Source organism: Athene cunicularia (assembly GCF_003259725.1).
Source record: "Athene cunicularia isolate RWA chromosome 3 unlocalized genomic scaffold, athCun1 chr3_part1, whole genome shotgun sequence".
Lineage (NCBI taxonomy): Eukaryota > Metazoa > Chordata > Aves > Strigiformes > Strigidae > Athene > Athene cunicularia.
In genome coordinates, this window is record NW_020799097.1 from 98,222,855 (window position 1) to 98,249,225 (window position 26,371).

A 26,371-nucleotide genomic window follows, 5' to 3' on the forward strand; every position below is an offset into this window, starting at 1 on the left:
AAAAAAAAAAAAAACCACAACAACTAAAAAAAACTCCACTGTGTTTTGGACTACATTACTGATCAGAATGATGTCAAAAGACAGAAAAAGTTAGTAAGAATTACTAAACTAATACAGGGAAAAAATTCAGAACTGAGGGAAACCAAGATTTTTACAGCTTAATACTTTATAAGATTAAGTACACTTTTTTACATGCTTAAATGTGAAAATATGCAGAGGCTCAAAATTCCTTGATAAAAATTAAAAGAGCTCCTCTAAAAATAGTCCATTTGGAAGCCCTTTAATGTCACACATGCAGAGGCATTCTGCACAAATACTCACCTGCTCCCCAATCATATTAATGAGTTCTTAATAAAATGATCTTATGCAATCACAATCTTTGAAAGGCTCATGAAGTCCTTTCTGTGTGGGAATAGAATAAATCAAGCCAAGAGCTTTTTAGGATAGTTGGGGGTTTGTTGTTTTGGGTTTGTTTTGTTTTTTAAATAAAGGGTATGTATGAGAAGAGTTCATAAATTAGAACTTAAGATTTCAGAATCAGAGTTCAGACAGTTTTTCTGAATTAAGGCCATACACAGAAAGCTTGAATTTGCTGCTTATGCCAAGCAACAAATATAATCCTCTAAGAAATAAAAGAAACAGTTAATCCAATGACAAATTAAATAAATACTCCCCATTAAAGATTAGGGTGTATATTTATTATATTTATTTGAAAAATCTCCATAATGACAAAAATGCACATAAAGCACAGGTATCATACACAGCCATACTGAGTGCAGAAATAAAGCTCAGCAAGAAATTTCAGCATCTTGAAACTGTGTGCAAGAAAAGCAAAAAGGATTCAGTGAAGATACAGTCTCCAGGAGAAAAAAAAAATACTATGTGACAAGAAGCCTTCCCGTTATAAAGAAAGTAGAGCAGTACAAAACGCATGTAATTGGCAACTGATAAAACTATAAATATGGTAAATTATCTATGCCTTGAATATTTGTCAGCCAAGCATGGAGGTCCCATTGAAATACACAATTTAATTCAAGCACAAACTGTTGGGATCACGTCAACAGTTGCAGCACAAAACTGTGTGGCCTGAATCAGGTAAAAGAGCAACTAAAGAGGTCATGACAATCTCATACTGGTCTTCTGTGGTCCCAGGGAAGGACTCTTAAAAACTTGTATCCAAACTATAATTTACCGGAAAGATTGCTGAACAGAAGTAATTTAGCAAATTTAATTTTTATTTACTCGCGATAAATATGTCACCCTGTTGTAACTAAGAATTTTGACATAGTAGTTGACTCTTTAATCCTAACAAAAACCATACAAATGTATCAGCCAAATAAATCACCAACATTATAGCAACCAAAGTAATTCTATATTTAAAATCCTCTCTCCCCTTCACAAATGGCCACCACTATTTGAAACTCTTCTCCACCCTCAAGCTGTTTTGATGTTAGTAAATGGTCTGTATACAAGCTTCTTTGCATAAATGAGTTGGGTTTTTTTAAAGGGGGCATATGTGTTATTGCAGTATAGAGCAGCCTAGAAGATTCACACCTGATTTTTTATTACGACATCTAAGATTGCTTGGCTTATGTATGCTTTCCAAACACTTAAAATAAAATAATAATTTAAAAAAAAACACAAACAGAAAAAAAAAAACAAAACACAACCCCAAGACAGTTATTGGCAAACAAGCACTAAGCAAAGATAATGAAATGGCAAAGTGAATCCTGACGTATAAATTCTTCTACACAACGTCATATGACGTGTTAAATTTAAAAATTATCTTAGAAGTCAATGCAATTTTTACAGCAATCTAAATCCCCTCTTAACTCTTGAGCTCTTAAGAATGAAAAACAAATTTAAAGCCCAAATCAGGTAACCATTTGCAGCTTTATATACAAGGCATCCATTTCACTATGTGCTGAATTTTATGGTGAATTTTACAACACTGGCAAAAAATTTCACCTTTATGACAACTTTCAACTTTTCCCTTGTGCATTCTCATGCCTTTCCAAAATTCTGTATTTGGTAATTACTAAAGTCTCTGAAAACTCAAGTTAAAGTACACAGAACTTCATCTCAACTCAGCCCATCTATGGGACTGGCATTATTTACAGGAACCATCTGCATGAATTCTGAGCGCACTCACTGTGTGACATTAATGAAGGAGAGTGTTGAGTGAGTCTGGCTGGCAGTATAACTTTGTTACAAGGATATCTGGGGATTCCAGCGCCTGGGAAAACTGCATCTCTAACATGCAGGGATTAGGAGAAAAGGAGATAATTTACTGAAGGGGTGCTACTAACCTTACACTTTTGAGCAGATAGGGTAGGGAATAGTTTCACTTGTAACTTGACAAGTAGGCACTAAGGTAACAAGCCTTGTTTTGAGACCCAGCATCAGCACATCAGCTTGAACTGTACCACACACCATCACTCCAGAATGGTGCTGCACTGACCTAGGCAATTATACCTTCTTAAATACATACCACTTGCAGGAACACTGCATCCACAAGGCAGCATTACCATGTTTAATTACTACTACACTGCCCACTTCTAATTCTTTTCTAAATCTGTTTTTTTTTCTTGGTGCCAAAACTTATACCACCTGCTAAAGCTACTAAAATGGCATAGTGACAGCTAATGTAAAGGGGAAACAAGATTAAATCTAAAAAATCACAGTATTTTTAACAAAACAAATTATATCTCAAGAGAGATAATATATTGTATATAGCAAAATAAAAAGTATGAGAATAAGGAATGAAACTGTATTTCAGCAATTCAAAAGCAAACAAAGTACATCAGAATTATTCAAACTCAACATTACAGACCAAACAACTTCAGAATTTGACTTGCATGTCAAAGAAATCTAACCTGATAAAATAACTGCAAGGCATCTCAACTACAAAGTAGTGACACCAGGTGTATAAATGAGACATTACTGTATTCATAACTGTGAATTAGAATAAAAGTAATCTCAATCATAGGGTTGGCTTAGGAGGGGGGCACTGTAATTTTCTCTTTCAGTTTAAAAAATGTAAAAAGAGTAAAGTTAAGAAGAAAGATGAAACAAACCAGTTAAAGTATGTTACTAAAAAGTAAATAAAAATATAGCACACTGGTTACAAATTTATTCCCTTAAATTACAAGCAGAAAGGCAACCAATTTAATTTTCTTTTCTTGGCTGCAGATGTCAGTAAAAGTTCAAGATCTGCAGCTGCCAAAAGCAACGATAGATGGTTCAATCTCCTCCATTCTCTTAAAATCACTTTCAGCTTTCTTCACTTCCAAAGCGACTGAGCTTCTGTATTCTTACTCTTGAGAGACCTGACCTCCATTCTCCACTCTATTTTGTTGTACCATTTATTTTTTCCTGTAAAAACAATTGTTCCTGTCTAGGGGCTAAAACTGCAGGTGGTAAGAGCAAAGGCCCACAGATTGGAGCTACTCAGACTTTTATTGCATGAGTACCTGCTAGCTTTCTCTATGGAGATGACTGGATTGCTAGACCAGTGACATCAGTGAGTATCAGCCACCCTGACTTTAGCAAGGCCTGCAAGCTATTCCATAGTGTGCTTTAACCAGATTGGTAACATGTGGGCTAGGTAAGTAGACAATAGGGTTGGAAAAAAACTAGCTGGACCACCAGGCTGAAAAGGTTGTAGTGAGTGGTACAAAGTCCAGCTGGCAGCTGATTATTGGGGGCATCCCCCAAGTGTTGATACTGGGGACAAAAGTTTAACATCTTTATTAACAATCTGAACAAGTTAACTGCATACACTTTCAGCAAGTCTACACATGATACTAAACCGAATTTGTTCACTCTTAAGACAAATAAAGGGAGAAATCCTACTGTTGTCTTCAATTACCTAATGAAAAAAACACGTAAGTAAGATGGAGCCAGGCTCCTTTCAGAGAAGCACAGTTATAGGACAAGAGGCAGTGGACAGTAAGCTTCAACAAGGGAAAGCCCAATTAGATGACAGGAAAAACATTTTCACAATGGTGGTCAAACACTGAAACAGATGTGCAGAAAGGCTGTGAAATCTCCATTCCTGGATGTTCTGGAGTACTGACGGGAAAAAGTTGCAGGAGTACCACATTCACATTTTTTTTACAGGACAAACTAATTAATAGAAGTTATGAAAACTACTGAGAATCACAAAATCTGAACATTAGTAAGTTAAAAAATTAAATAAGGAATATGCTGCAGTGTGTTGTCCTTCTTGTTTCTTTTTATAATAAAGATTCTTAAAACATCATTAGACTACATAAAGCTTGTTCCAGATTTCACACACAGCCTACAGCATTGATCTGTTCTGAAAAGTAGATGCAAGTCATCACTCTGCATTTGCCTGCTGTGCGGTGCTCTATATACCATGTATTCACATGTTTTTCTGGCTTCTTTGTGAACTATGTACTGAAGAGCCTCAATTATATTTGCTCCCTGAGTTGTGAGGTGAGAAGACATTTACAAAACTTCTATGCAATCTTCTCTCTACAAAGAGAATACCTTATTTCTGTATCTAAATGTCAAACTAAAAGAAACTCTGCAGGATTATTACCTCTATGCTACAGTTGGAGAAGCAGAGATTTGACAGTTAAATGACTTTCTCAAAGTCAGAGAACAAGTAGCTGAATCAAGAACAGGAGATCAATATGAAAACTTTCAACTTCCAGTTTTTGTGATGGCAGTGAGAAAGGTAAGTCACCCATGTGCCAATGTGTATGTACACATGCACATACAAAGTGTTTCTCCTACTGGAGTGTATACACTCTTTTTCTGGTAGCCTCTAGTCACTTATGGTCTGAAATGGCTGAGGGGAGATGTATATAATGAGAGAATGAAAATTCCTTCAGAATACAGTGTAAGAGCCCTTGTTTCATACTTACTACATTCCCCCCTGTCATTGTGCTCTTTTTTCCCCCCCATTTTTAAGTACATGATCCACCCCATCCCAACACAAAAAGAATGTGCTTGAATGCTAAATAGGAGATGACATGATCACTTACATAATTTACAGAAAGAAATCAACAGATCATTTTTGAGATTTAGCAAGCCTCTTCCTACATTAGTATTAGGGCAATTTAAAACAATACTTGAAATTGCTTTTGCAACATTTAGCCAAACTCAGTCATGACTTCTTCTCATTTGCTAAAGTAAGTTGGGGCAATTTTATTTTTAAATGCAGCCCTAAATTGCAGATCTGACCACTGAATCACTGCCTTCTTTCCAAATCCATCTGTGGTTTCTCTGGGCAGACAAAATGGTCAAAGTTCCTCTGTCCAGCAGAAGAATAATTAAAAAACACAACTCTTCCAAAGAAGGAACAGACTAACTTTATATCACATTATCAACTGATGCTCCAACTGGATTCCAGAACTTTGAGGCTCTTATCCCTTCCAAGGTTCAAACATGAAATAACAGAAGGAAAAACCAAAGGCAGTTCCAAAGCAGATCATGGGACAACCTGGTACAACTGAGCTGTGATCAATCACATCCTTGTCCATGATAAAGGCTGAAGTGTTCAAGCAGGTGGGCACTGACAGGCAATCCACTGCAACATAATACACAGAAAAATATTTACTTCTTACCTGATATGTGTTGCCGGAAGGGACTCATACTGGCGAGAAAGGAAGAGCTCTCTGTGCTTCAACTGATGTTTCTGTTTATCAGTCAAATCAACCTCAATTGTAGTTTCAGACTCTTCTTCAACTTCTTCTGCAGAGAAGCAAAGCGTAGGTCGAAATTAACTCTGTTGCATAACACTGTTGCAGCCATTTCACTTGACATCCCCTCCACCCCTTAGTATTTCAAAGAAAAGATGAGTTTAACAAAACCAGTAACTTGACAGAATATTAAGTATTTTGAATTCTATACCTTCTACTTAAAACTCTTTCAAAAAATTATGCTATTTTTCTACTGTACTACACATTGATGTGTTTCACACAGCTGTAAAAACAATTCTAACAACATCACTCGTTCTTTTTTCATCTTCTTCCATTTGTTTTTTGTCTGGGAGTGCCTCTTGCTTGCTGACCAGTTCTGGTTTAGATTTTCTGTTGTGAACTTTTACAGAAGTCCTGGAGAAAAGCATACTTTCTATGAAGACAAATTTACTAGATACAACTGCAGTATAGGACTGACAAATTGCAATCTAAGAAAATGAAAAAGCCTACTGCTTTCCTTTATGTCAACTTTATTATTAACTGACAACAAATACAGTTTATTTTCATATTTAAATAAGATTTAAAATGATTTCTATTTTAAAACAGCACTATTTAATGTAGAAGACATCATCTAGAACAGCAAATAATAGCTCTATTTGAAGGATATTTTCAGTTGAAAATTATCTTTTATAATTAGTCTATTCTGAAATTCTCTAGTATTACCTCATCTATGATAAGACCAAGAAAATTATTCCCTTTTAAAGATTTAAACGAACCATAAACTGGGAATATAAAGGAAGAAATAAAAGCAGATACTAGAAAGCATCATGTACAGAGTTAAAGAGCAATGTTCACAGTGGTTGCTAACATGTAATACAATGACAGGCTCTCCAAAATGGCTACCCTGGGATCTTCATGGCTGAAATCTGCCTTCCTAGTGGATCCTTGGGACATGTGGAACTTGCATCTATACTTTCTCTAGCTTCCCAGAAAAGACAAAATGTCTCCATGAATACTGTATGCAAAAATACAGATATTTCAATAACTTCTCTAAGATTTGGCATTTTTTCACCTGCTAAATTATCCATCAGCTGCAAAATCAAGTGTACTTTGTAAAAGATGTCTCTGAAAATAAACAATGAAACCTCAGCATTAGGTAGTATTTCATGTAACTAACTACAACAGATCAATCAGCATCCGCTCTTCCAACAATAACCATTTTAACAAACAATCTACAAGACACTACCTCGAAATGAAGCCTGCCTGCATCCTCATGGCAACCACAGTTCTCTCCAAATGTAATAGTTTTATTCATGCCTGCGTGTAGCTCATTCCACTTCTAATAGTTCCTTCCACTCTGATATAACCAACTTCTTCAAACCCAATTCCATCCACTTTAAGTCTATCTTACTGTAGACCACCCACCACCACCCCACCCCACCCCCGTTACCTTGCTTGTTACCTTGATTATTTTGTGGGAAGATAGAACAAGAAAACCAAAAATGAAAAATAAGACTCCCCTAGTCTCACCTGACACATGAACAGGTTCAAGTCAGATCGTAACTCAGTTCAGAATTATTCTGACATCTATAATATTAACAATGAATAAAGCTTAAAAAAATATCTGTGTAAAGCCAAAATGTTTTTTCAATTAAGCAAGTAATTAAAGAAAAAAATAGAAATTAACGTTAAAAGGTTTCTGTTTCAAGCAATTAATAGCTATGACTGTTTATTACAGTAAGTGACTATTAAAAACTACATTTGTATTTCAAAGTTCAAGCATTAATTTTTCTTCTTAAAATATCAACACATGCCAGTGCTTGCTTTATTGGTTTGTTTTGTTGGGGTTTTTTTAAATAAATGTACTGCTTGTAGCATTCTACAGGTCCAAAGTTCTCAGTTGGCTACTTACTTTCTCTCTCCTTCCTGAAAAACATCAAAGCAAGGTAATCCTGTGTTATAACCATCTGAAAACAGCTGACAAAAAGCAGTCTATTAGAAAGCAATTTAGGCATCCAAACATAGGTGTCTGGGACCATTTTAGATTGACATATCCAAAACATCAGACTGCAAATATGGTTCAAAACAAAGGAGAGGATGTGCCATTTTAAACTGGCTGCAGGGAGCCAGAGATTATATTTGAGAGTTTCAAATGGCTTTAGACACCTTTGCTCAAGCATCTTAATAACTCCCTCAGAGTAAAAATTTAAATTAAAAAAATAATTTAAAAACCCCCAAACTTTAATCACATAATGTAATAATCTTACATAAACCAATAAAGTGTTGATCCAAGAGCCTGAAGCTGAAATCAAACATCTCTTACACACACCTCTTAAAACGCTCTATACCTAAACATGAAACAATGTAACTTATTCTGCAGTATTTTTAGAAATAAAACATACATGTTGCACTCATGATGACCTGACAAGCTCAGTAGTAAGTAGAAAAAACACATCCAGGCAGGGAACAGTTCCACTCAACACAATATAATTTATCACCAGGATAATTTTACAATTTTCTTTACTGTTATAATATAAAAACAATGTTAATAGTAGGATTAGCATTTAGTAAAACAAGCAATAATTTGCCTCAGCAATAACACAAACTTGTACCAGGGAAGGAAACACTAGATAAAGAAGTAATAAAACTAAATTTGCTTGATAGCAAGTACAAATACAAAACCAATTTGCTTGATGGCAATACAAAGAATTCTGCAGCTGAACAAACCTTTAGATAGCTGCTTTCAAAACAGGTTTTTGCATAGATCAGGCCTTAACACCTATTAGAAAAACAAGTGGTGACGAACTTCCAGCACTTTTAGAGATCTCTTCACCTTTCTGACTCTCATTTGCAGCATTGCAGGAAATCATAAAGTAGCACTAAGCTAAGCATACTTTCAGCACTCAGGAAGAGAAATATCGCAATGGCTCAGACTGAGCAAATATTTTAATGGAGAAATATGGTGATGACATACATAAGCCTCATTGTTCCAAGATTACAGAAAACACAATTCAATTTAAAATTGTTCAGCTTAAAAACAATTTTAAAGTCTTAGGTATGACTGCAAAGATGAACACAATCAGTCTTTGAAAATGACACAATCCCCTCTGGGCCTTGGGTGAAGTTTAAGATAATTCTGTCTTGCAGTGCTTTTCCTGGTTTACATGAAATATTTCATTATTTAAAGGAAAAATCCTGAAGAGAAAAGCAGGCATCTCCACTGAGCTTTTAAAGCTTTACATCTATTTATTATACATGGGCTTTCTAATCAGGATTGTAAATACTTACTCTGATCCTCAAAACTAGAATGATCTGGTGATACTTTCAGTGGCAGTGCTGCAGACTTACCCCTTCCCTTTTTCCCTCTGATGCATATAAGACTTAACTGACTCCATCAAGCAACGGGTACTGGGAAGAAATTGTAACCCCCACTCATTCTACATATGCATCACCACTTTTAAAAACATAATGAATTTTTTCTTCCTCTTCCATTTAATTTGTGGGATACACTGTTTTAAAATGGTGGTGTTAGTGAGTATGAGAAGAGACAACTGTCCATGCCACCTAAACTTTGTATACACTGCCTTTGTTTACAGTTAAGTAATGTGATGACTCAAGCATGACACTAGGAAGAACTGCTTGTTTTTACAACTAAAATCAAAATAAACTGACAGCAAGTCTCAAATCTATAAACACAATACTTCCATTTAATATAAAATGGTTTAAAAATAACTTTAAAAAAAGTAAACCCTGAAAGACACTTAAACAGTTTAAATGCAACTCAAACCACACTATAATTAACCATCAGCTAGCAAAAAAGTTCCCCTAACATATTATTCTTCCTTAACTAAGTCAAAATAACCCAACATGTGCTCTCCTTGTCTACTGCAACAGTAAATAGATTAAACACTGCAGGCTACCTTCAGGGAGGAGGAGTAAATCTTCAGTTTTAAAAGGAAGAAGAAAGTTCTCCCTCTAATGTCACCAAACTGCTGACAATATTATTTTCAGCTAGAGGTTGGCTGAATCACAAAACCATGGAAACACAAAATAATTCAGGCTGGTAGGGGCCTCAGGAGGTCTCTAGTACAAACTCCTCAAAGAAGGCTCAGTTGTGAGGTCAGCCTAGGTTACTCAGCATTTTATTCAGTTGGGTCTTCAAAACCTCCAAGAACAGAGACCACGTAACCTCTCCAGCAACCCAGACATGGTGAAAAAGTTTTCCCTTCTAACTAATCTGAATTGCTCCTGTTTCAGTTTAGTCACTGCGAAAAGTCCAACTCTATCTTCTCTATAATCTCTCCACAGGCATTGGGAGCCCACCTCTTCTCCAAGCTGAACAGGCTCCATTCTTGCAGCCTCTCCTAGCAGGACAGGTGTCCATCATAGTGGCCTCTGCTCAACTTGCTCTGATTTATCAGCAATTTTCCTGTATCGGGGGCCTAAAATTGGATGAGGTACCTAGACATGATGCAACGAGTGCTGAATAATCAGGGAGGATAATCACTTGCCTCAATCTATGGGCTATGTGCCTGGTGATATTGTCCAGGATGCTGTTGACCAACTTTGTTACCAGTGAGTTGCTATCTGCCAGCACCCACTTGGCCTTTCGCTCCCCCAAGCCCCTTTGTCCTCAGCCTTTACCCCAGCCAAAGGCTCTTCCTTCCCTGGCCAAGACTTGGAATTTGTCTTTGCTGAGTATCTTCAGGTTCTCAACAGACTATTCCTCCGGCCTTCTAGGAATCTCTGACTACCAGCTTTTTCCTCGAGTGTATCATCTGGTCTTCCCCCCCAGTATGGTGTCACCTGCAAATACGATGAGAGTGCACAACATCGCCTGCTCCAGTCACTGATAAAGGCAGGTGCTCCTATAGATCCCCGTGGGATTCCACAAACAGTATGATCCCTTAATCACCACCTTCTGACTCAGACCACGCAATTAGTTTTTTATTCATCTAGCTGTCCTTTAATCCAAATCAATTCCAATTCCTTGGCCTGGTGTGCCTACCAAAAATGCTAGTGCTGGCACAAAAGAAAAAAGCAGAAATAGGAGACTTAAACTGGGAAGACATGATAGGAAAAACCAAGACCACTCCTTTCAACAGCAGCACAGACTGATGCTAAATTAAATCAGCAGTGTAACCAAAAACTGAGGTGCATTAACTTCCTACCTCTTAATTGCTTCCAATTTTGAAACCGTATCTCAGCTTAGCTGCATCCGGCTTATGAAAGCTTAGATTTAAATCACTAACACAATTTGTGGTGTTAAAGCAGTTTCACAGAGTTTGTTAACCTACCTTTAAAATTATATTACATCGGTGTAAATTTCAGTTCAAATAATGTCACTAAACTTTACTTTTAGAACAGTTTCTAAACTTTTTCCTTTCCTATATACCTTTTCCTTCTATACTGATCCCAAAAACTATATACATCATAGGTGATACCTATGGTGATTTTGAAGCCTACAGATAAAAAGCTGAGAATGCTTAACAGCAGCAAGTTTACCACACACATCAAAGGAAAGATGGCTATGCCTGTCTCTTTTAAGCTTAGCTGGTTCTGGCAAAAACATCAAGTGCACATTTGGCAGTTAGATGTTACAGCAGTAAAAACTATAAGTGTATGTTTTGGGGGAGAGGGAGTAAATCTATTTACTGCCAAACTGAGTACAAAAGTTAAACATTAAGTCTAATCATCTGAACAACTCTATTCAGACTGTGAATGAAGAACTCTTAGGTGAGCAGCTGGCCAATTTGCTTATCTTTGTGAGGCTGCTGTGTTGTACTAACTTAGTTGTGATATTTAACCCTCTACTGCTGTAGTAAAGCATTTTAATTAACTTTGTGAGCTAGACTATGCATGGTTATACTGTCAATTTGACTGAGAAAGTGTTTACCGAAGCTGAATTAATTAGCTTTCCTTACACCACGTCTGTTAGTACAATGTTCAGAAGGCTGTTAGAATATGTAACACCAATTTGATATTTGCTGTTACTGTCAGATAGGAATAGAAATCTAAAGCACAATTTGCATGGATTATGAGTCATTTAGATAGCATATTACTATCTGAAGTGTGAATCTGAGCAATTCTGTAGATAGAAAAAAAGATTGATCAGTTGTGTTTTTACACAAACAGGTGTATTTTTAATTCCTATTGGATAGCACAAATATACATGTGGCCTCTAAGGAGTTAGCCAGTTTTCTTACACAGTTATCCAAATGATCCTCCCACACTACCTATCATTATTTTTCCAAAGGAGGTCACAAAACAAAGAAATAATTATCCTGCACAACCCCTAAGAACTAATATGCTACACCTACTCCCCAATAATAAAACTTATTCCTAAAATCATGAAAAAAGTTTTTGAGTACCTCCAAGTAGCATTTTACAATAACAATTCCCAGGACAACAGTCAGTTATAAGCAACTGGTTAACTATCTCCTGTTTATCACAGGCCTGTAGCAAAAATATTTAATGAAAACTTACCACAGTTTTCATTACCAGAAAACTCCCACTTTCCGAAACTTGATGGATGGGTTTTTTTGATAACTGGTTTTGGAGATTTTTGAAAGCAAGGAGCTCATGGTGGAAGGCAGGAAAGGATTACCTTCATGAGTATTATGAACCATGATGTACTACATTAATAAATACATCCTAATAAATTGTGACATGAAAAAAATGCAAGAGTAATCACAGTAGTTTAACCCTGTTATTCAGCACTGCAAACTAGTTTATGACAACACTACACCACAACATAAGGGTCCTGTAGAAGCATGAAAACAATGACATGCAGGTCATGGTGACAGAGCTGGCAGTTCTGTATCATAAATCTAAGCTAGACTTTCCCCTCTCTTCCCCTTACCTGTTTTCCGTCTCACCTATGCAAAAACAAACTCTTACAAATAAGAAAATATCCCCTTACAGGGCTCAAAATGTGTTTGGTCATGTGTACACCTGTATGAACTGTAGCAACCTGTTGCAGGATGTGTGAAGCAACAGTTCTGCACAGGGTTTCTTTGAGCAGCTCGTTAGTAGCAGCAAGCAGCAGACTCAAAATTGTGCCACAGACACACCAATTTGCATTAGGATGAATATTTTCAATGTTCAATTACTGGTATCCAGCTCATCAGCTGAATCAGAAGCCAATTAGTAATTTTTCCAAAGTGTAAATATATTTAGAGCTGTGGTGGAAAGTCTTAGTTCTACTCCCAAATCCATGCTGGCAGACCATCCACAGAGCAAAAGTGCCCATGAAGAATCTGACACTGCCCAAGAAATAATTTTTTTAATCTGTCACCTGGCTGAAAAAATACGAAGGCTATCCGCAACAATGCCATGTAACCTTCATGAATAATTATTAGAGAAAAGGGAGATCTGTATCTTCCATTTCATGAGACTGATGCTATTAGCAACTTCTCCCATCACTTGGATTTTCACCATTAGCATACACAACTCCTGCTCATAGTATCTCTTAAAACAAGGTCTTTCCTTTAGAACAGGCAACAGGTATGAATAATCTAGTTAGTTAACAAGTTCTGTACTTGCCTCTCAGCAAAATGCAGTGTAAATATTTAAAAAGCAATAAACAGATCATGTAGAGGACTAACACCACCAAAAATCTCTTAAATTTTCTGTAAGAACTCAAGAGTCTACATTTAAGATACACATGTGCATTTTCTTTCACTGTGTGACAATAATAACCAGAAAGCTTCAGAGATATAAACTACTTCTCTAACATACAATTCACATCCTCAATAGCAGGTAAACAAATTTTCATAATCTGTTGGCAGAGACAAAAAGGCACAGATTGTACAAGCACTTTCCTTCCCCTACTCAGAATGGTCTATAATTTTGCCTGTAAAACACAGATCATTTATCTTCTACAGTATCTCCTTCCAGGAGGACTGAATTTTGTTTGATATTTTGCAGGAATGAAAGCAGTATTAGGAAAAAGAAAAGCAAAAGGATTTGTATACCCTATTCTTGAGTAAACTTAACCAAGACACATTAAAGCTCCATCTGCCTGATTTTAAAATGGGAAGAATGTTATCCAAGATAATGTCCGCACAATGCCAGCATGGTAGGAAAGCTTTTCTGCTTATATACTGAGGAGACAAGCAGGAAGAGAAGTTCATTTACTCAGACTGTCTGTGACTTAAAAGATAACTTTTTTACAGCTATGATGGAGATTTATCTTCCAGGGTATATTATTTTCTTTATGCATGTACAGAGATCTTAAGACTATAATTAACAGGAACTATATGTATGAACTGAGAAAATTATAAAGAGATAAGAATATATGTATCACTTTAAATTATTAAAATCTTTTATTAATTCTGATGCCAGGAGAAAAAAAAAAAAACACCCAAAAAACCAACATAAGAATAAACATCAAATTGTATTAATTAGTCAAATCTTTAATACATATGCCATTTTCATGACTTTTTTAAAATAAATGGAAATAAAGATCAAGTAAACCAATGAAGTTTTTCTTCTACTCTCAGTACTTTCTTTTTGTAGACAACACATTCAAGTGCCATGTTTGTTACAGTATCAAGTAAAATATCAAAAATCATCATTAATTCACTTCATACATGTTGAATTTTCAGATGATCCTGGCTTTTTTTCCTCTTATTAAGAAAAAAAAAAACAGAAAAGAAAAAAAGAAAAAGATAAGAGCATTTCAACAGTATATGAATCCAGTCACCCTTTCAAGGAAAATATAAGATAAAAGCTGTCCATATATCAAAGCCCTTTTTCTTGTATAATACTTGGCAACTGAGTCCTTGGCCCCTTGACGCCCTACTGAGAATTAACAGCATCAGGATTCCTCTCCTAACAGCAGCGTCAGTCAAACGATCTGGCCTAAAGGAACTGTCACATAGTAAAGGGTGACAGTGCCCTGTAGGACTAGGTTACGGGTCACTGACCCTGCCAACACTAACAACTTCTGCACTGGTATAAGTCGAAACAAGGCTGCACTTTTCATACAGAATAACTGAAACATGACTCTCTTCAGCGTTGCGTATCACTGTCACAATCATTCACAGAAACAAGAACAGACAAATTAAATTTAAGTCTATCACTAAGCATATCAAAAATGGGAAGACTGCTAATTTAGTTGTGCTGGTTTTTGATGGATGCTTAACCTGTTGTACAAGTAGAAAACACAGGTGTACTTACATAACCTCTGGGTGTATGCATACATAGCACTCCGTGCATAGCCCAGCAACTAGGCAATCTGCACAGAGAAGACATCTTATGTACTGTGGTAAATCTGCAAACAACTTTTGGATTCCGACATTGGGTGACAATCAAAATGAACTATTTAGCTTCCCAAAGTCTTTTAGGAATTTTATAATCTAGAACAGGCTTTACTGAAAAAAAAAATTGTACTTTTTACTACTCAAACTTGTTTTGCTCATGGGAGTGATGTATTCTGTATTAGCACAAAACATCTCTCTGCAAGGATCCTTGCAGAAGCATCTGTGTAGCACAAAAATCAGAATCAAAGCTGGTTCTCACTACAAACCTTCCCTTGCTCAGATAGGGTTACAAACAGTAGTTGAGGTGAAAAACAAAGCATTGATCAAACAGACAAATCACATCACCAATAGCACAGCCATTCCAGCCACCCACTCTGACACTCCATGTGGTTTGGGACATGTCAGACTCAACAAATCTGGTAAATTTGTGCACATATCCTGTTATTTGTGCAGGCTACATTTAACAGAAAGAGAGTTTACAGACAAACAACAGAAGTACTTTACAAATTAATCTTATTTGCTACTTCTACATTTTCCAGAATACCTCATGCCATATACATACTCAGCACTGCATGAATAAGCTTGGGTAGGAAGCACTACATTCATCCTCACACACCACTTTGCCCCAGATAACAAGCTCCATCTCTATCATCATGGGTGAAGTTACAGGCATGCATGAGTAATTAGAAGGACAACTATTGCAGACTTCATTCTGCTGCATGATACAGACATTCACGAATTACTGCTGGTAAGCCTTTAAACCATCAGACCTGATCCCCAATTCATACATTTAACTGCCACTATGTGATAGTAAAAAAGTTTTTCTACATTAATAGTGAGTTTGTATCATTCAGATTTGTAAATTATACGAACTAGTGATTCAACTAGACTATCAGAGAACTCTTTGAAGATGTAAAATGCATCTCTAATTGGAGCTTTACAGATAGAGATTACCTAGCAATGTTTTTGTAGTCTAAAATTCATGCCTCAGGTACTTTGGGACAGTGTGGGTACACAGAGGAGAACGTGGGAAGGGTCACTCAAAATCAGGAGCCAAGGAAAAAAGAAAAAGTAGAACCATCTGAAATTATAGAAGCCTAGGAGCTGTGAAACATCCTATTTATCTTCATGAGACAAAAATTATGACCAATAATATCAATTTATATGTTACTAGTATTTTGGAGGTCATCAAGAAACAATGTAGGATCACTGGCCTGCACAATTAACAAACATTAAGGAGACAAGAAAGTTAGCAGCTGAGAGATGATAGTTACGTGCTTTCCACAAATCAAAAGAAACCCTGAACAAGAAGTACGGTAATACTGATGCATGTATTCAAACTTCACCATGGGAAAATGAATCCTAAGGAACACAGGGAAACAGAGAATGCACAATGCTGTGGCAGTTTCCTGTGAATGCTGTCTCCTTGCAAAAACTCCAATGTGAAGAATTTATTTTGTGAGTAGAGCTTAAAAAAGTGCCACCTTTTCTACCCTATTGAGTCCCTCCCTACTGAGGAAACACACCAAATAAATCATTTCAGTAATTAAGTAATAAAAATAAAAGCTGAATTTCAGATATCTATTAAATAGTTTTAAGCATAAATATGAACTGATACTTTGCAGCTTTCCACTCTCCACAGAAAACTCCCAGAATTAATACAGATTTTGGGTTTAGTTTGGTTTTATACTCACAGAGATTGGCAGAAATATGTTCAATCATTTTAAATTATGTGTTCACAAAATAAAAAAAATCTAGGTATGATTGCCCAAAGTTATAAACCTATTCTTAAGTGGTCAAAAGATGAAGCTAGCAGTTACTAGCTACTTCGCTAGTTCATGCAAAAATTCAGATGCAGTTATACCAACTTCACAGAGTGGACAGTATTTTTATATGTGCAAAATCCTGCATACCCAAATAAAGATCAGATATACTCAGATGAAAAAAAAAGGTATTTATGCAAGTTTTCCATCAGAGCTAAGAACTACTAAAATGATGAACTTAGATGGAAATCCATTAAGAGATCATTAACATTCACCATCTAACAGGACATTCTGCACCAAAGAAAGAGTCCGAACCACCAGAGCAGTTAATAATTCCACAAGATACTTAGAGCTGACAGTAAACTTGTTAATGATACAATATACGCTACTGTTAACTGCTAATTCTAAAATGTCATTCACAAAAAAGAAGATTCTGATATTGTCAGAAGCAAAAAGCTCCTCATTACTGCCTCTTTATTGCTTTTACCTTTGAGGGGGGAAAAAAAAAAATCACAAGTATGAAGTTCTTGCACAAAACCCAAATGAACAAAACATAAATTATGAGACTACCCAAAGCGCCCTTGAAAAGGATAATTGGGAGCCTTGAAACAAGTTTCTCCTTGGCAACAAGGATGTAACTTTGGACGAGGCTTGCTCTATTTCAGCAAGTTCTGAATTTTTACCCCCTCTCCAAACAAATTACAGCTGAAGGAATTCTCTTGGGTAAATGGAAAACTTCATGTTCCCTTGTCTCAGGAGATCAAAAAAGTCATGTCTTCCTCACAAAAAACCCCAACTATTCTTCTAGATCATTTTCAGTGAAAGTGATAGTTACACTAATATAAAAATACCTTAGCATAAAAGCAACTCTGCCACTGATTAAAGAATTTATCTGTATCATCCTTAAATGGTCCTCCTAGGGTGTGTCTCACCCACATCACAGACTTCAAGATCCCCAGAAGCAACATAACATACTTGAATTTGCTAGTGCTTAGTTTCCATGTCTCTATTAGTTGACTGCAAATATGTATAACATGTAAAATTTCAATCTTGAGCAAAAAGTTTATTAGAACTCATTCTCCTAAACTTTCCTGTCCTACTATATTTGTTTTTGTCTGTTCACCACCCCATCTTCAAAGCAAACCCAAGAGCCTTCTGATTGCTTGCTCACAGACACAGACTTCAGAAAGACTTGTCTTTTCCTCAAAGAAAAGAGGGCAAATATGTGAAGTCAACAATAATTTTTTCCTAATTCTTGGGTACTCACGGGGGAGGCATGGACGGTGGGGTGGACAGAGATGACAGAGCCAGGGGCACTAAGTTTTAAACACTAGTTTATATTTACAGAAGCCCTGACATTTGAAGGTAGTATCTCACTGAACCAGTTACACAAGTCTGCTCACCCACTTCTCGGGCATATCTAGCAGCCAAGCCTCCTCCTTCCTTATAAATGCTGCAAGAGCTTTTCCTATTTTTGATTCGCAGCCCTGCCTTTCCCTTCCTTAGCTCCTTTCCCTCCTATCTAACATCCAGAAAAATGGTATCCTTCATCACGGGGTAGGATCAACAGATCTGTTTTCTTAACAGCAAGCAATAAAGAGGTCTTCTCACCAAGTGCAATTAAAAACCAAACCTAACAGAAACACTGAATTCCATGGAAGAGCCACTTACACACTACTGTAAGACATGCAAATCAACTGAACTCTTGAGCTCTAAAGACTTCTTTTATTTTGCACCCACGTGACCATAAATAAGACCCAAAAGGTTTTGTTTCTGTTTTATTTGTATCAAGACCAATGCAATAAAATCATCATCTTTTCATTCAAAGGACCACCTGCTAAACGGGCAGCTCTTTAATCTTCAATTCATTTGATGGAGTAACTAAGAACTCTCTATGCCTCAGAGAATCCTATCCTGTAGGATAGATGTTAATCTCTACTAGCCTACCAGTAAAGTGAATAAGCTGTCTTAATTCATTCCCTGAAAGTTGTATGTTGGGTACAACAACATAAGTATTCAACATAATTAAAAAAACAAAACAAAAAACCAAACCCGAATTATTTCAACATTTAAAATTATGAAGGTGGAAAAAATGGATCATATGCAATGGAAGAATTAACATTTGTGTCTCACATTCATTTGATCAAAGGTGCTTTTAACCAGACATAGGTTGTGGAGACAAGTATTCAAAGGAACTAACGGAACCAAAAAAAAAGGCAATTTAAGGTCTCAAATAGAATTTCCAGTCAAAAGATACTTTTTATGCTAAGACATTATATGATTTGAATTAAGTAACAAGAAAAGTCTCACATCTTATTTTTCAGAAGAGGGATTGTGATTAAAGATACATTATATCCTTTCTGAAAAACAGCTTTTTAGTTTGATGTACAAGAACTACTGTGATGAAAAAGAATCATGACAAAAAAAAAAAAAAAACCATTTTTGGCTGTGTTATCATCTGATTTGGCAAAAATAACCCAGTAATACTAAATTATAAATGTTCTGAATTACACTGAGTCAAATATGTGACTAAGAGAAAAGAACACCAAACAACACAAAGCATTTTAGGCATTTTACTCTGGAGTTCCTTACTGAACCCCCAGGGTCTCCACACACACATAATTTTTTTCTTACCAAATAAATATGTCAATTGCCCTACTCCTGTTTTAGTTCTAGGTACACTTGAGAAAAGTACTGAAAAATGAAGCTGAGTTGTGTTTCTTCAATTGTTGAAGAGGGCAGGAAAAACTCACATGTTTTTCCTGGACTGAGTATTAAGAATACCACTATGCAACAGCAACCATATATTAAAAAAAACTGATGACACACGAAAGGAATTTACATTTCAGTTTTGTATATCTTTGGGAATATTCATGAGTAATCTGCATTACTATTAAATATATTAAACACTATTTTTCAAGTTAAGTTCATCTTCTTGACACCTTCTACACTACCTACTAACCTGCTGCTCTACTGAAATCCCCCAAATCAGATAAAATATTAACAGCTTCATTCTCTTGGATGCATCTGGAGTGGTTGGCTATTATTATAATAACACAGACTGACAATATGCAAACTAATTGTTATTTTTTTCACAAATACAAAGCATCTTTACATAAAAGAATTCAACAGGAGCAAAACTCTGTAAGATCAAACCGTTTCCAGCACTGTTGGAACATTCTTGATACTAATAGACAAAATAAATTTTATTTTTAAGGCGCTTTGAGATCTTTTAATGGGAGCTATACAAATGTATTGGTATATTAAATATTTTTCACCAACCTTAACAACTTCTAATAAGAGCATTACTTTACAGATAAAGAAACTAAAGTACAAGAGAGAATACTTGATTTGCTTCTGATTACAATACATCAGTGTCATATCAGAGTCGGAACTAAATACAGACTCCAGCTGTTCAACAGTAATCGCTAGATCACTAGCAGGACTCTTCCTTTCTTCCTAGAAATCTATCATGTACAAAATTTCTGTAGTAGAAACACTATTTTGCAAAGCAGTGTGATACAAAACATGTGTTCAAGAGTCAAAGGCTAAGAAAGCCCTAAAAAAAGTGCAACTGTGAGAAGCCATTAAGTGATCTCTACAGTGCAACTGAGATTGAAGAAAGGAGATTTTGACTACAGCTTCTGTAATCTAGAAAAACCTGTTTTAACTCTGATCTCTTAGTCACTGAAACCAATATGCCTCCCATTTTTTTCTGTCAATTTTTGCTAATGAGAAAGAATACATAGTGCATGAGTTTATCACAGGCCCAGAAAAATTCTGGGCATTCAGTCAGGAGCTCAGCACACCTAAAGCAAGCTCTCTTAACAAATCCAAAGACAAAGGCCTCCCAAGGAGGCAGTCAACCAGGCAAAAGCTGTTTGAGGAGTGACTTCAGACACAGTATTTACATGGTAGCACATGACCAGATAAAGAATTTAAAATGTGAAGAACCGTAAAAAAAGGCATCGGTGTACTCAGACCACCCTACTCAGCTTCAAGAAAGTAATAGTGCATAAACCTAACCCAAAGCCAGTGCTAATACAGAGCTAATATAGTCCCCCCCTCCCCAGCTATTAAAACTTCGCCCTCCAAGTTTACATCAACTCCACTTTATCTAAAGGATCATCTAAATTTCATAGATCCAGATACAGTTGGCAATTGAACATTCAATCACACCATTTGGTTAGAAAACATCTCTATGCCACCCGTTTATGTTTGTTTCACCCATTTTAATAAGCTGAGTGGGTTTGTCCCTTCTTTCCAAGTTCATTTGCTTATGTACTTCAGTCATCTGTTGCAATAGCTCTTGTACCGCCTGCTGTCTTTTATTCATCTTTTTTCCTTCTTTTCTCCGTAAAGCAAGACTTGCTCTGCTGCAGGAAGAGAGGAATGACCCCCTCGCAATGACCCTATGGTAACAGCTACAACCTAAAACCTAGCAGGTGTTAACACTCCAACAGAACTTCCCTACTCAGTTCAAGAGGCCGCACAGGGTCAAGGAGCTGATCTCGGCCCATATTTTGTTTTGGCTTTCAAGTTGACTTCACCATAAACTCTGTTTTATAGTAACAGAAGTCAAACCAGGAAAATGCAATGTCTTCAAGGGCCCATAAAACATTCCATATCCCTGGATTTCAGTGGCTGCACTCATCTTATAGAACTATTCCCAGATCTAGACTGACATCATACATGATGCTGGTAGACAAATAAAAATGCTCATTAATTAACTTCCACAAGAAACACCAGAGAAAAAGATGGAGGAAATGCAATTTCCTCACAGATTAATGTCAGATGCTTTGAAATCAAGGAAGATCATCTGTACCCAAGTATTTTAGAATAGCCTAGGGAAAACTTGTTTCTCCTCCCCGTTTCTTTTTATGTCCTGAAACTTTTTTGAAGACAATGTAAAAACCAAACACAAAAAACCCCAATAAATAGTATATTGACTCTTTATCAGTGAGTGTCACACAACTACTTCATTCCATTTTTCCCATTCTTTAAAACTGTTTTGAAACTTTTTCAAGTTACTGAAAATGCATTCTTTAAAAGTTCAAAAATATTTTATCATGAAGCTATTTTCTTCTCTTATTAAATGAAACCATACCTACATCACAAAATGCAATCTTCAGAAATTGAAGTGTCACCCCCAAAAAAACCTAACCCCACTTGCCAAAATCTTCAAAAGTATATTACTCAGGACAGTTTTCTCCATCAGAAATATTTTTTTTTTAAATGCTAGCAATGCAAAATGTCATTAGAAAAGATCAAGCAGATCTTATACTTAAAAGACTTCTCTAGGCATGTACACTGGAGTAACCAGTGACTGAACTGGAATTTCCATTCTGTAAAAAACTCATATCTTTTAGTATTTATTTTATAACAAAGCAGGTAGAAGTGCTGAAGCACCAACATGTTTAGCTGTATAAAACATTCCCAAAACATTCAATTCATAAATATGCAAATATTTTGTTTACATACATCATTTTTTTAAACAGACCACTGTGGTATTGCAGAATCAAAATATTGAAATTGATTTGACATTTAACTACATCTGCTGCATGAGCTGTATGAAGATCCAAGCAAGCAATCCTTCACTACGTGCTGTCCCCTGTAACATATATCTCATAAGGTAACTTCACTATATAGATTCCACAGATTGGTCAGAAAGAAAACATTATGTACAGAAAAAACATCCAAACCTAATCCATAAAAACGCTGGGTTAGAAGACTTATGACCTGTGAAACAGAGGCATTGTAAAGATGCTTGTTGAATCAGCTAGGAATTACACTTCTATTTTCTCACTAGAAAACAGCAAGAAATCTCAATAGAGAAAACGTGATGGAAGATTCCATGGTACTTCTATTAACACCAACAAACCCCTAGTATGCTATAGTGGAAGAGCAACAGACCGTCAACAAGTCCTTTATATCAAAGTGCTGACAAACTGGCAATCTAAAACTCACAAAGGAAACAGAAAAATCTTATGCCATTTTCCAGATTGAATGATGCTCACAGAACTAACATACCCTTTTCTAAAAAATAAGCCAACCAAAAAAATTTACAAGATTCATGTTTTAAAAATAAAATGGGGGAAAAAAAATTGTATTTCCAGTGAAACTGTTATCCTTTTCATCCTTCCCTGCCCCCTCCATTAGAAAAGAAAAAAAAAAAAGTGCTAGAAAGCTTACTGAAGCTCACTAAGAGTTCTGTGTGTCTATACTTTTCATATGGAAGAACTCAAAAGACTATAAAGACTGTGGGGGCAGACTACCATAAAATAGGTCACCAATAATTGTAAAACGTACTCAACTATATTAGAAAAACATTTCAATAAATCATTCCCTTATAACATGAGCAAGATGTTTCTTCTTTAAAAACCAAGCTAGTACTTCACACTACATACTCAAATCACCTTCACTTCTCCAGGACCAATGAGAGAGTAAAACAAAAGCCAAAGGCTGGCTGCTTCTCTTCATTAACGGTACTTGTATGAGCAAAGTAATCAGAATTTGACATTAAACAAACTGTAAGGTATTTTAAGTGCCTAATTACTCCATCATATATCTACACACAAAATATGGCATTAGGTAATGTCTTTAAAGAGGTTCATCCCAATAAATCGGAAAAGAGACAATTATAATCCCTACATCACTTATTCACATATTAATTTTGAAAACTCAAGTATCATTTATAATCAAAATGTTGTTTAACAGTATATGGCAAGAAATTAACTGGATGTTGACATGTTCAACACTTCAGTTATTTACAAACATGAGCACAATATATTGCAAATAACTTTTCTCAAACATCTCAGTTTCTCAGGTTGTTTTTGTTTTCAGAATTATATTTTTAAAGTTATGGAAAAATACCATTTTTCAGTTGCAGGCCAAATGGCAGTTACCAAAAAAAAGTTACGTTCATGATGAAAATGGGATTTTTTTCCCTATTACCACTTGTTGCTTTTCTGAAAAAGCAGTGAGATGATGCTTGCTGCTACTTTACTGATTAATACCTACATTTAGCATAAATGCACAGAACAGTTACTTTACAACCTCCAGTGATTTTTCAGTCTCCAGTGATATACTTCATTCTTTACAGTAAGCAATACGTGTTTATGTCTAACTCAAAGAAGTCAAATCAAATCCTCACAAACACTTTTTAGCTTAAATCAACTTACACTCAAGATTTACTTCAGACGTAAATAAGAAATATAGCTGTATCTTCCAGATGAAAAAACATAATTCTTTTTTTCAAATGGAGACTTTGAATCACTTCAACACAGCTTAAGTCCCGGAAGCAACTACTAGGAGCAGGGCCAGTATCAGATAATGCTAAGCATCTAACTGGGTATTAATTAACGCCTCGTATAAATATATATATTCCACATGCCAAAGAAATGCAATTTTAAGTAGCTGCAGAAACTTAACAGGCTGTAACAGAAAGAAAAAATGCCCTATACAATCTACTTACTAGCATGCTTATCTGCAAGCATTATAAGGCTGTTGGAAATATCTCTTCGCCTATAAAAACACACCACTTTTGCTTCCACATTTCCATTGGCAGTCTACAAAAGAAAGATAAATCAAGTCAGAATGTATCCTTCCTCAGCTAAATACTACAAATTAAATGCCCTCTGCTTGTATTAGTAGTTCTCACACGATCAGTCAGGCTGAAGTCAACAAAATTACTCAAATAGATAAAAACCTGATACAGGCCAATATCAATTTCAGATCAAACAATGGTATTGATTATAATTATTTAGTCCTAAGAATGTATATATTACTCCGCTATTTAGAGATGTAATGCCAGTATCATGTTAATGTAAGAATCCTTAGTAAATATTAGAAGCTTGTGAACATTTCTTTGCAATGCAGCTTTAGACAGAAATCTGTACTTCAAAGTACAGATTTTTCATAATCATATTTAATATAACATTGTTTATTTGAAAACTCATGATGGCTCATAAGATAAAAGAGCTATTTAGTTCACAGCTGCTTTCGTGACTCATTACAGGATCATGCTCTTTAGCCTGCTAACTGTGAAGAATCTACTAACATTTGAAGAACTGTACGCTCTTTCTTGTTATAAGAAGTACAAAATTAGTTCATTACCTTGAGCTGCTTATTTAAAAGTCAAGTTGTGGCACTGAAAAGTATCATGTTTTAATTAAGTTTGTTACAAAAAATAATAATAAAAAAAAAGCATCTTGTCTCTGGTAAAATGATAACTAAAGCATTTTGTTACATATTTACGTAACATCTCCATGTTTGCTTAATGCCTTTAACACATGAAAGCACATAACTCATAATTAAGATATCTGGACTATATCCTCGAAACACTCTTAAAAAAAAATCAATACCATCCATGAGCAAGATTAAATTATAGCAATGCAGTTTAAAGATAATAAATATTACATTCAGAACATGATTGGAATCAGTTCAATTACTGCAAATAAAAAATATTCTCCTCCAATAAAAGTCCAAAATGATTTGTCATGCACAAGTTCAGTGGATGTTGTGTTGGACAGTCCTAACAGGTGATGTGGTTGATGTCTGCTATGGAATAGTGTTATGTTCCATTAATAAGAAGAAAACTGTTTGCAGGTCACAATTTTTTAACTTACTTTCCAACCACAGGAAAAAGAATCTTTATCATTATTTACATAACGATAAGCACTTTGATCATTAACTTTTGACATAATGTATCAGTAAGCTTTAATACTGCTTGATTAAATAGTAAAACTATCACACACACACACACACACAAATCCCACATCATTCCTAATAGTACAAAACCGAAGAAAAATAATCATGCTTTCTCCAAAATAAAACTCTCAAAAACTTCCATTCTTTATAAAAATACACTCAGGTTAAAGAAGTAGAATACAGTCTCTGTTTCTATTCAAAAACCCGTCCTTTATTTGCAGCTGCCAATAAGCAGAGCAATTAACAGCCACAGAAGTCACATATTCTTCTACTTGATCACTACAAAGTCTGATACTAGCTCTTTCCACATACATCCAAAAGCAGACACATTGCATGATCACTATCATTCCAGATGGATTCAGTGTCATCATTATATACAGAACCAAATTAATTCTTTTCCTCAAGCATTCATAGGATTCATTTGGAATTTTTTTTTTACAGCAAAGTAGTCCTGTTCACCAGGAATATTTCCTTAGGTAACAGGGCAGAATTACAGGATATCACATAGCAGTATTTCAGTAACTGAAACATACACAAAATACACAGCAAATCTCAAGAAGGTAAAAAAAAATCAGAAAGTTCTACCACAACAGAAGTCTTATGGAAATAATTTTCAGTTTTTGAAAAGTGCACAGGCTGTTGTCAAAGGCTAAGCAAGAATCTTAGATAGTCGTGTACCTTGTTAAGTTCTTCAATTCTCCTAATGAGATATGGATTGCTGGAAGAATTTTCAAAATAAACATAATCTGCAATGAAAAAAGGAAAGATACTGAAATACAAAAAATAATATGTAAAAGCATATCATTATTAATGCAAACATTTTCTTCTAAACCTAGAAGCTGTTAAAAAGCTGAGATTTCTTAGTAAATACAGTAAAGTATTTCTATACTGCAATTTAACAGCATTTGTTCCTAAAATCAGTTATAACTGAACTATACGTGCTTTAACAACCATGCTGAAA

At 35.6% G+C, this 26,371-nt stretch overlaps 1 protein-coding gene across 4 annotated transcripts in view; it reads right to left on the minus strand.

Annotated features, from left to right (window-relative positions):
• The window catches only part of MTA3 (metastasis associated 1 family member 3), a 138,554-nt gene extending 112,400 nt beyond the window's left edge, over positions 1 to 26,154 (minus strand). For all 4 annotated transcript variants that reach the window (XM_026845318.1, XM_026845319.1, XM_026845320.1 and 1 more), the window contains exons 1-3: positions 26,089 to 26,154; positions 24,176 to 24,269; positions 5,598 to 5,724 (exon numbers count right to left, since the gene is read on the minus strand). In XM_026845318.1, the coding sequence (XP_026701119.1) occupies positions 5,598 to 5,724; positions 24,176 to 24,197 (149 nt within the window). In that variant the 5' untranslated portion in view covers positions 24,198 to 24,269; positions 26,089 to 26,154. The remainder of the gene's footprint in view (positions 1 to 5,597; positions 5,725 to 24,175; positions 24,270 to 26,088) is intronic.
• Positions 26,155 to 26,371: the final 217 nt, after the last annotated feature.